At 31.7% G+C, this 12,443-nt stretch overlaps 2 protein-coding genes across 2 annotated transcripts; one reads left to right on the top strand and one right to left on the bottom strand.

The window, feature by feature from the left end:
- Window positions 1–234: 234 nt before the first annotated feature.
- On the top strand, window positions 235–2,072 carry LOC140437701 (large ribosomal subunit protein eL39). Its single transcript, XM_072527361.1, has 3 exons — window positions 235–387; window positions 515–618; window positions 1,962–2,072. The coding sequence occupies exons 1-3, from the start codon at window positions 385–387 to the stop codon at window positions 2,008–2,010; spliced, it is 156 nt and encodes a 51-aa protein (XP_072383462.1). The 5' UTR covers window positions 235–384; the 3' UTR covers window positions 2,011–2,072.
- A 2,054-nt stretch (window positions 2,073–4,126) lies between these two features.
- Window positions 4,127–12,298, bottom strand: aay (phosphoserine phosphatase). The gene is made up of 5 exons (XM_072527356.1): window positions 12,017–12,298; window positions 11,455–11,589; window positions 10,134–10,279; window positions 4,706–4,867; window positions 4,127–4,298 (listed from the first exon to the last, which is right to left on the bottom strand). Exons 1-5 carry the CDS (start codon window positions 12,148–12,150, stop codon window positions 4,204–4,206), a joined length of 672 nt encoding a protein of 223 aa, XP_072383457.1. The 5' UTR covers window positions 12,151–12,298; the 3' UTR covers window positions 4,127–4,203.
- Window positions 12,299–12,443: the final 145 nt, after the last annotated feature.

The raw sequence follows: 12,443 nt of genomic DNA, 5'->3' as shown, positions 1-12,443 counted from the left end.
TTAAAATGTCATTTGTGCATTAGATTGGATTCAATTTTTAAATTTATGTTAATATACTGAGTTATACCCATTACTTTTTACATATTAACAATTCTTTTAAATGTCTGTTTTCAATTAACTTAATATTTATACTTAAATAAACCGAACTGAAAAATCTTTTATAATCAAATAAAATTTTAAGCCTTTAAACAAATTTGGTTATCAATTAGTAAAGTGACGTACATGCAATCTGCACATATTTGTAATATAATTTAATTGTAAATAATTAATTTTTTACGGAAAAGTTAATGTAATTCTGAACATACTGTCTATTTAGTTTTTTGACTTGTGTTGAACTTTTGACAGTTGAAGTTTCTCTTTTGGAAGTTCATTCAAGAAGCAGAGATGGTAAGTAAATTTTTATTGCAAATTCTGAAAAATATTAGAACATCTTTAATGCTTTAATATTTATTTTCCTTATTTAAGTATTTGGAATGTTTATCCTTTCATTCTAAAATAATATATTTTGTTTCAGTCTGCTCACAAAACTTTTATCATCAAGCGAAAGCTTGCCAAAAAACTTAAACAAAACAGACCTATTCCCCAATGGGTCCGTATGAGGACAGGAAATACTATCAGGTAAATAATACTATAATAATCAATATATATTAAATCAATTCTGATATATTAAAACTTTGAACGGGGTAATACTATGTATTCTTTGATTTATAAACTTATTTTTTGAGAAGAAATCCATTATGTATTAAGGTATTCTAAATTTGCAAATTGCATAAAATGAATAGCTATAGTTAAGCTTAGCATTCATGTAAATTTACAAAATCCAGTAATTGTGCCCAGTTGTTGTTTCACACATGTAGGATTCAACAATTATCAGCATAGTTTTTGTTTCTGTGGTGTCATATTATGTCTATTTCAAATGATGTATTGTCATGGTTAGTGTATGGCTTTGAGTAGAGTAGTGCTGTGGGAAACTCAAAACTGTCATGTCAGTTTCCTTTGGATATCATTTGCAAGAACAAGAAGGGCGAGAAATGTAAACAAGTAAGTGGACATTTAGGAGGCAACTTCATGCTGCTGAATTGTCTTGTATTAAAGCTACTGGATAATCACTTTTCTATGAACATCAGATTCTATAACTACAGTTCTTGATGAGCTTTGGCTTACCTTAAGGGCCAATAGTCTCCATTGCCTTATTCCTAATACCTGTAGATCTGCTTCCACACCATTTGGGAAGTATTCTTGTCTTGTATGTTATCTCTGTCCACAAGTTTTTCTGGCGTTTTTAAACAGTTCTATTGATTAATTAACTGTCTTCATAAATTCATTCATTATTAAGACAGTTTTTGTATCAACTGTTGAAGTTCATCAAAGCTTGTTAGATTATTTTGTTTGCTGTAGATCTTCTATTTGATGGAGGATCAGTTATGGCATGGGTAGTCATATCTTTTGATACTCACACAGAGTTAGTCTTTATTTAGAATGGGACATTGACTGACATGCATAGAGCATGTTGGGCTGTTATTCTTGTGAATGACATAACATTTATGCATGATAATACTCCGTTACTGGGTATTTTGAATTAGGTTTAAAATACAAGCAATTTGTCAGACGTCAGAAATTTTAGAGCTTCACAGCATACTGGTGTAGGAATCGAACAATCTCTTACATGTGATCCAAAGCATGCTTTATATTTGCAAGTTCTTTGGTTTCAAAAAAAGCATATCAAAGTAAAATTGTTTATTTTTATTACTTTCAATAAACTTTGACCAAAAACTTTTTTGTAAACAATCAGTAAACTGTTTTAAAACATAAAAAAATAAAGTAGAAAAAAATAACAAAATTTCATATAAATTCAAATTATAAGTATATATAAGCTTACAGAGTATTATCCAATCTATGTCCAAATAATTTTAAATTCAAATGAATTATTATCCTTATACTTATCTTTATTTTTTTTACAGGTACAATGCCAAGAGACGTCACTGGCGTAGAACCAAGCTAAAGTTGTAAATTGTTTTTATATTCAATTGACCTTTATTTACTTTAGTTTAATAAACATTATTCCATAAAAACGCTTTTTTATGTCCCTGATGTGAGTAATAAACAATGTTTCAGAACAAATATATTTAAGTTGCTAGAGTTCTGGCTCGGGAATAAATCTGAATTGAACTGATATGTTCTGTATATGATAACATGTTTTAATAGTTAAACAAAAAAAAATGGGTGTTGATGGGCCACTTCTTAAATGGCTGAGAACATACTTGATTGACTGAGTTTAGGTGGTGTGTAATAGAGATTTTGTTTCCAGTGAGATTATGATTTAGATGGATTTATGCACTAATGACTGTAGCCTTCCAGATTAAAAGTAGATATCACTGTGTGATAACAAGTACTCAATAATTTTAAGTGTAAAATTGTATAGGGACATTTGTTAATTTTTCTGATGATTGTTATACAAAAGGTATACATCAACCCTTTCCGTATGTCACTGGTTTACTAGGATGTGGCCTGCTGGATAGGTGCAGACAGAGCTTTCCACTCAGGTCGTTTCCTGTTCTGAAATGTTGAATCTATTCTGTCAAAAATATATTACAGTTTGTTGTTCTTTCATAAGTTTTTGTTGAAGTAGATTTAATTACACTTGGTAAACCATCTAACTGATTTTTGTTGTGAATTAAAGCAACACTCAAATAAGCATAAAAAAGTGATCAAATCACTTGTAACAGGATGTGGTTAACAGAGTAGAAGGAATAAAATTATCACTGATAACTGGTAGAAGTCAAAGATAGGTTGTCATCTGTCTGACGGTATCTCAGTAACTTCTGAAGTTCCTCAAGGAGGCCACACTTCTCCACTTCTTTTTAATGTCTTTGATAATGACATCACTTCCTGATTCCTAAATAGCAAATGTCTAATGTTGGTAGATGACTTGAAATTTTGGAAAGTTATAGATAGCTTAAAAGATCAAGCCTTGTTGCAAGATTACAGACAGACTACAAAACTCCACTTATATGTAAAAAAAAAGTTATTTTATAGTTTTTCTCGTAAAGTCAATAGAATTGAAACAAGATATACTATTAATAATCAGCCCCTGAATTATGATTCTTCTATTCAGGATTTGGGTGTAATTTTTGATGAGAGGCTTACCTTCTGTGACCTCATAAACTCTCAATAAAGGCATCTAAACTTCTTGGTTTCGTTACTAGGAATTGCAAGTATTTTTCCATTGACTTAACAAGATTATTGTATTGTTGCTTAGTTTGAATTATTTTGGAAAATTGTACAGTTATTTGGTCACCCTAGTTTCAGAACAATATTGATACCATAGAAAGAGTCCAGCATAAATTTTTGAGATATTGTGCTTACCATGCTAACACTATTATTAAAAAATTATAATTATTCTTGTATTGAGCAACAATTATCTTTACTCTCACTCAAGAACTGTTGTGATATGTCAGGAGCTATTAAGTAAGATCATACATGGATTTATTGATTGTCCAAACCTGTTAAGCCAGATTAACTTTAATGTTTCCTATCAAGCTCTATTACCACAATGTTTTCAATATTCCTTTCCTCAGAACAACCTATGGTATTCACAGCCCATTGGATATAGATGGGGCTATTAAATGTTCTCAATTTTGATATTTTCAATATAACTTTAACTCAGTTAAAAAGATCTCTTGCTTTGTGATGTATGTAATGTATATTGGTATTGTTGAATTTTGTTCTTTTTATATTTCGTTTGTTCTTTTATTATGTAAGATTTTTAGTCTCATTTTTTAAACTTTTAAAATATTGATTTTATATTATAAGTAATTTCAAGTTTTGAATCCTAACTGTGATATTGTATAGTGTAATTTAAACTTCAAATGGGGTTATACCATGTATTAAATAAATATCTCAAAAACATAGGTAAATAGATCTGCCGCACAAGAAAACCGCAACAAATATAAGTCTGTTTCCAAACAACTATTGTCAGTCCAGTGCCTATTATTTGCGTTGGTATTTAGCCGTATACAGGTAAAAATTACAATAATTTCAGCTGAAATTTAAATGTTCTTGCTCATTGTATATACATTGTCGATTCTGCTCCAGTGTGTGTCATCCTAACTTAAGAAGAAAAGACTTTCATATAAAAAAACAATTTTTTATTTGTAAATATAAACACTATATATATTAAAATAATATTTTACAGATGTAATATCATTGGTTTAGTACATCAATAATTTCATTAAAATCAGTAATGAACCATTTAGCTTTTGATTTTACTGCTTGTCGAATAACGTTACCTCCATATCCTAAAATTACACCACATATTAATGACAACAATATTTAAAAACGAAAATTGGAATTTAGTTATACCAAATCAAAAGAAAATAAGATCGTATGGTTTGATCCCGTTAGACTCTTTGTTGTGGGGGTTTGATAAGTCGCACGAGCCGGTTTTGATCACCATATCACATACCAGAAACCAGTTCCAATTTAACTGATCTACCCGTGTTTCAGAGGAAAAATGTTAATATGTTCTTTTATCATCACTATATACTCTTACGCGTTTTGTGGAAAAGAAAAATTTTTGATGGCATATTTTACAGAAAGTAAATTTCCTTTCTGTGAGGTTAGCAAAGAGCCGTATTTAAAATTAGTGACAATAAAATAAAAACCAAACTTGCTAATTAAATACTTAAATAGTAAATTAATTTACCTATGAAGGCTTCTGCAGGTGGAGATGCTTCAAGATCAGTGGCGCCATCTCCAACCAATACGACGTTCTTAAAGTTATAAACAGATTTTAGATGATTTATGACCACAGCTTTACCGCCACTTCTGGATGTTGGCTCATTTTCGTCAAATCCGGCAAACTCACCTATAAAAAAAGAAAAGGTCATTAAGACTATAATTACCTCGATGAAATCGTTAATGCGTTAAAAATTTAAAAACATTTTTCTTTTCTTATATTCATAATTCATGCGCTGACCCAGCCAATCAGCAATCTTACACTTTTGGCCAAGAAACGCATAAGCGCCCAATACTCCATAAGAAGGGTTGGAACTACAGAGAGATATTTATAATTCCAATACAAATTCAGTCGAAACAGGCATGAATATTTTGATTAACATCCTACCTGTGAGAGCACATTTAGGACAAACAGCCTCACTAGTGCCGGACTCTTTTCTGGATCCCATCTGAGTATTGCTAATATCACGTTACAACTTGTAAATGCGGTTATCAATGATCTTAAGAAATATTTTATTATCGAAATTGTTCGGTGATTTAAGCATTCTTTTTCATTAGTTTTTTAGTTATCACGATGAATGTGAACATATGATTTATCAAAAGTTAGAGACTTCCATAGCTAGGACATGACCAGACACAAAAGCAACTTCTTTATTACTTTCTCGAGTTAGGAACCCCATCTAATTCTAGTTGAGGTTCTCGGTCCTGTAACGAGCCACGTCGATTGCTGCATCGCTGACCAACCATAGGTCGTTGAGGGACACCTTGGGCATAACAGAAGATGCTCCATATTTTGTTGGTCTTTACTGGAGCTACGCCAGTCCTAATACGGTTTATTGTCCTCCAGTTATTCTAGTCGAAGCTACTATCGGACGGACTCTCTTGGGATGGTGGGTAGTTTTCTGGTGGGTCCATTCCATTCTCCCTAAAATCTCTTTCTGTTTTTCCTTTCTTGCCTTGCTGAGCACCCGAAGCAATGTTGAGCAGTATTCGATGGCCTTTTCACTAAAAGGATCTTTTTCAAAGAAGCTTTTGTATTCAGCATAAGAGCTTATGTTCCATGTGTAACTCCAGGGATGGATTGTTGTCTGCAGCCTCTTAGAATTTATCTATCTATTGGATTTAAGAGTTCCAAATAATTACGTATAGAGTGCGAAGTGTGGACACCCCAACTGGCGACTGATGAATGTGTCTTTCCCGGCAATTCCTAGGGAATTGTTGCAATGATCTTTTCCACGGTTTTAATGAATATTTTTTATTGCCTTCTTGTTTGTATATTCAAACGATAAAAAAGATTTTTTATAATCGACATTTTAGTAAAAATAAAACGATAAAAAATACAGGTGGTGTGTGTAATTTATGGCTTACAGTTAGGTATTTAAAGCGATAAAAAATGTTTTAAGATCGGCTACAAAAAGGGGTCTTGAAGTAATAAATTTGAATAATTTATGAAATAAAAAATTTATAGAAGACATTTAACCAAAACTCAACTTTTTCTGCGAGTTAAGTACATACAATGAAAGGAAAAATAGGTACAGAGCTGTAATATGTAGGTATATCAAAGAAATATGTTTTGTCGATATGTTACAAAGGCTGTAACAATGATTTCCGGATTGGAAATCAAAACCATCGATTTTTATTACCATCAATTGTGGCTTAATCTCATATAAATACAATATTTAGATTTGTAGTGATTTCGTCTGTCTGTTTATCCTTTTTTAACATGTTTTATTGCGTTTTCTATTTCTTCCTTTAATATATCTGGTTCAGGTTACTTTTTATCTGTGGAATGTTTTTCTGTTGCGTGTAAATAATGGATGTATGTATTCAGTCCATCTTTTAGTTTGACTTTTAAGTTCTGTGATAATTTTTCCAAAATAATATAAATAAAAGAGGAAATTAATAGAAAGAAAATACCACTATAAGTAAGTCAATAACATATCGAGGATACATCATTTATGTTTTTAAATAACATACATATAAAATCAGAGTTTGGTGTTAATATTGAGATTGATAGTACCATGAGATTTTTTTTCTCATAATTTACTATGGCATTACTAACAGTAGAATTTTACTGTTATCATTGTATGTGGTTGTCTTTTTAAAGACAAATCTCATGCTACGATTTTTCTGACAGATATTCTTAAGTTAAAGTTGATTCCATGTAATCGAATGAACTATCTTACAATAAAGTCGTCCCAGGAACGCAACTCAGCAGTATGGGCAATATCATTTTAAGTCGTCTACTTTAAAATGTATAATATATGTCTGAATTGTCAATATAGATGAGTCAGATAAAATTAAATTATTAGAAGAATTTTTTACTAAGCAACAAAACCAAAACTTGTTTAATTTATTAATGTTTTGTATTTTGAGTTCCGAAGTGGAAATCGAAACATCAAATAGTAAATTATTTTTCCATATCTGTCCTTAAGTAGGTCTATCAAAAAGATACTTATTGGTAAATTCCTGATAATTTCTAGTTTCTAGAAATATTGAAAATTACAATTAGTAATGACAATCTAATGATTTAATAGTAAATCATTACTGATTCAATTATGAATCGTTTGGCTGTGTTTTTCCTTAAATTAATTGTCCGCATTGTATGAATTTGATCAATTTTAGTTGTAATCCTTACAGTTAATGAAAGCTTAGTTTGCATCTTGGGAATGTACAATATTGTACGAAGTTTAGCCAGCTTGTTTATTAAAGACCCGATAGATCCTCATTGAAATCATGTTAATATCTTTTATTTCTAGGTGTGATAACTCTTGAAACAAAATTCCTATGTGCGACAACTCTTTAAAATCGGTACATCCGTTCTTCCTGGTTCAAGGAACAACTGTAATAAATTTAGGATCAATAGGTAAAAGGTCATTACAATGACCGATAACTCTGAAGAGAGGAGATAAAATCTCGGAATGTGTTCTAAATAGTTCCTATAGTTCATACATACACGGTGTATGTAATGTAATATACAGATCAGTTCAAAATCAGGGGATCAGGGGAGTGAGACAGGGGTGCATAATTTCACCACTGATATTCAGTCTGTACTCAGAGCACATTTTTGAAGAGGCCCTAAAAGATATTGATGAAGGCATCTCAATAAAAGGAGTCGAGCTCAATAACCTGCGGTATGTAGATGATACAATAGTGTTTTCCAATACCATAGAAGGGCTGCAAAACTTAATGAACAAAATAACGGAAACAAGTAGAACATAGGAATGGATATAAACACCAGCAAAACCAAGCTAACGATCATCAGCATGGAAAACATAACTGGAGCAAATCTGTATGTGAACCAAATGAGAATTGAACGTGTCTCACAGTACAACCACTTGGGAACTATAAACAATGAGTCGAGGGACAAAACCCAAGAGATTAAATGTCGCATCGGAAAGGCAAAAAGTGCATTCTTGATTATGAGCTATGTGTTCAAGAGCCATGACCTCACCCTAGAAACAAAAATAAGGCTCCTTGAATGTTACGTGTACTTAGTGCTTCTGTACGGAGTAGAAACGTGGACATTGAAGGCGGAAACTCTATCAAAACTTCAGGCTTTTGAGCTATGGTTATACAGAAGGATCCCGAAGATACCATGGATAGACAAAGTCACCAATGAAGAAGTACTGCGGAGGATGAACACAACCCCGGATTTGGTCAACATCGTGAAGGCCGTAAGCTGTAGTAGTTGGGACATATAATGAGAAATCAAGGCAGATACGAGCTACTCCAATGCATTTTGCAAGGTAAAACTGAAGAAAAAAGGGCCCCAGGACGAAGAAGAATATCCTGGCTTGCTAACCTGAGAGCATGGTATAGAAAGACCTCAATACAGCTATTCCGTATAGCAACCAACAAAGTCATCATAGCCAGAATGATCGCCAACGTTCGGAACGGTCTGTAAAAAATTCTATACATGCGAATTAAAAATTAATTTGGCAAAAATAAAATGTCCATATTCCAATGTGAGATATCTGCTCTAATACAGTAGTAACGAATGTATGAGGATGTATTGATGTCTAGTTTTCCTAAATGTCAGTATAAAGTTTTTGTAATAGGTTAAGAATTTTTCAATAAATCTTCATGGAAGGAAACACGATTTAATAGTCAAAGTATTTTATTATTTAACATACGTCTTCTGTTTGCATCCACTCTTGGACAACGGCCTCCCCCATGAGTTCCCCACTCTACTTTGTTTTGTGCTATTTGGTGCCAGTTTATCACTTTTGTTTTTTGTGGTCTTCCTCTACTACGACTGAGCTCTCGTGGTCTCCAATGTACAATGTTTCTCAACCATCTTTTGTTGTTGTGTCCTAACCAGCTTCATTTCATTTGTGCAATTCTTGCAGTTACATCTTCCACCTTCATCCTACTTATCACATCCTCATTTCATATATCTCCTCTCAGAGAAACTAGTAACATAGCTTGTTCAATGGGCCTCTGGGTTGTTCTTAGTCTATTGGCTGATAACTCTGTAAGTATCACAGTCTCCATTCCATAGGTCGTAACTGGTAGAATACAACTGTTGAATACCCCTTTCTTTAAATTTATTGGTATCTTTTTGTTTTTCAACACAACACTGAGTCTTCCTACTGTGCCCAAGTCATTCAGATTCTTCTAGTTATCTCTGCTGTTTGATTCTGTTTGCTTAGTTTGTGACCAAGGTATATAATATACTCTTCGACATTTTCGATCCCACTTAAATCTAAGTCTATTGTGATATTTGAATTTGAGACCACTTTTGTTTTATTTTAATTAATTTTTAAACCGATTTTCGCAGATTCTTTTTAAGCTCCTTTAGCATGTAGAATAATTCCTCTGTATTGTTGCTTATGAGTAGATACTATGTTATCGGCAAATTTTAAATAATTTAAAAATCTACCATCAATTTTAATTCCATTGTTCTTAATTTAGCTTCTTAAACAAATCTTCTAATGCAAGAGTAAATAATTTTGTTGAGATAGTGTCTCCCTGTCTAACTCCTCTTTCTGTTCTTATTTTGCTTGTTGTTAGACCATCTGCTACATTTATTTGCATAGTTTCATTGTCATATATTTATTTTAGGAGTATTCTATATCTGGAATTAATCCTTGTGTTATTCATTTCTTCTAATATGGCCCAGAGTTCTATGGAATAGAATGCCTTATTGTCATCCATAAATTCTAAATGAAGAGATTCATTGTATTCACATCTTCATACATCTGCGTAAAGAGTTTTCAAATACCTCAATAACAGTTGTTGGATTTAAATTCACTGCCAAACTATGCATTCTACTGTACAGGCACATGTTCTGTTTATATATTAAAATATACAATACTGTAAACCAAATTTATACATTCTAGGACTAAGATTAAAATAATTTTATGAATAACATAATGAGATGACATATTTACCTGCAAAATAAAATTTCAGTCTATTTGCAAAAACATGATCAAGGGGAATTTGCAGCTGATTGGCAATAGGTGCTATTATACATTTGAAACCACCAGAAATCAAAAATACAGGAATATTTCTTTTGTGCAGGAGGTCCACTAATTTCCTAAAAACAAATGATCTTGTATCTACTAGTTTTATGTAAATATTTAATCCTTGAAAGATATTATGAAAGTGGATAGAAACATAACACTGCAGACTAGGTCACTTTGGAGATGTCACCTAATTTTAAGCTTATAAATTTCATACCACTGCTATTCTTTTGAATTCATTCACATGCACAACTGCCCTGCTACTATTTACTATTTATGCTATATACTTTGGCACTGTTTAGAAAGTTTACTCAACAATCATGTGAATACAGTTTACTAGCAATATACACCACATGTTGAAGCTTTGTTGCTAGTCAGGAGTCTGGATACTTTCATATTGTCAGTAAAAAACTGTGCATAGTACAAAGACAACATTTACCTCATAATTGTAAATAGTAAGTTCAGCCAGAGTGGTGTAAATATGTTAATGTCCCAAAGCTATCCCATTAGGTATCATAAGTAATATTTCATGCATTTTTCCTGTTGTTTGGAGTCACAGCTGACCAACCATCCTGACCCATATCCCTTGTGTGCACTTGGACCACATTTATCTATCCTAAAGCATTAGGAAACAGTGAATACCATTAGGAACAACCTTAGCTCTCAAATTAATATCGGGGTACTATGATTTTGTAAGAAAAACATAATATAGTGCTACCACCAAATGCTACCTGTGGTCACTGGACATTGCCACACTTTCACCATATAAAAACTGCTTGGCAAAGGATACTGAAGCAGTGGTAAGATATCGCTACCTAAAGTCAGTGTACATCTGTGCCTGAGAATCAATTTCATACATTCCTGAAGAAACTCTGTGATACCTTTCGTATGTGTTTAGAAAACTTGATTGCCAGCAATTTATACTGTAGATAGAGATCAGGTTCTGAAAAGCTGGTATGTGCAGAGTCAAGACTCATCTATTTCTATTCTATTTACAATACAATAAAAAATTAAACATTGTACAATTCTACTGTCAAAGGTGGAGACAAATAAAAAAATTCTGACATTTTTAGACACAAAATGATTAAAATATTGATTTTAAACTCAGTCTGGAAATATTATTAAAAAAATTCTGTGATATTCTGAAACTCAATTTTTAAATTCAATTGACAAATAATCTCACAAACATGGGAAAAAACAATTAGTTATAATAGTTATTAAGTTTTTAATAAAAAATGTTCTACTATACCTGATTCCAGGAGACAATCTGGGTGGTTTCAAATTTAGAAATTCTCTAATCTGATATATACTTGGTTTTATTATGTCCAAACGTAACTTTAAGGATTCTTGGAAAGTCATTGCACCACCCATAGCTTTGGCAGTCCTAAAAAATTTAAAACATTTTACATCTGAAGAATAATTACTCTAGCAATAAATTAATAATTTTTTGTTAAAAAAAATATAAAGGGGTATTAATTTATATTCCTTTACTTTACATAACTGTTAAGCAATTAGATGAGAGACAGAGCAGAGTATGATTTAATATATTGCCATCCAGGTTTAGTTCTATTATCGGTAATTTAATGTTTTTAGAGAGGATTATACCCATAATAGATAGGTATGTTAACTAAATACAAAAATGAGGAATATTCTTGTTCTATACACATTTGTGAACATTTATCCTGCTCTCCTTATTTGAATAATAATATTCCAAATACTTTCCAGTTACGTGAAAGATACTCCAAAAGAGATTTGATCTAAAAATGTAATTAAATTTAACACATCTTAAATGAGTTACAAAATAAACTTACAAGTTGGATACCTCTTCACCCTTATTGCAAAATTTTGCTAATTCGTCTATTCCTTCTTCTTGTATAACTGTAGAATCTACATCAAAACAAAATGCATCTGCATTTCTTACAAGGTTTTGAATTTCCACTGCCATATTTTAAAAAATAGTATGTTTTTTAACGTCGATGAAGGAGTTTTGAGTGATTTTGTAAAATAATTTACATAATATCCTTTGGGTTATATCAGTACCAAATATGTTTATCTTGGAATACGTTTAACCTTTGGTCCGACCCATTTCTCAATTTTTGTATTTATGATAATTACAATTTTATTATAGTTAAACATTTTCCACCCTATTTACTTAAAAATCAAGGTCACTACTGTCAAAACACAGATCATATTGTTAAATTAATGCACTGATTAAAATGATAAATAATTTGAATATTA

This window comes from Diabrotica undecimpunctata, chromosome 3 (assembly GCF_040954645.1).
Source record: "Diabrotica undecimpunctata isolate CICGRU chromosome 3, icDiaUnde3, whole genome shotgun sequence".
NCBI classification, from domain to species: domain Eukaryota; kingdom Metazoa; phylum Arthropoda; class Insecta; order Coleoptera; family Chrysomelidae; genus Diabrotica; species Diabrotica undecimpunctata.
This window is presented reverse-complemented; position numbering and strand designations above follow the sequence as displayed.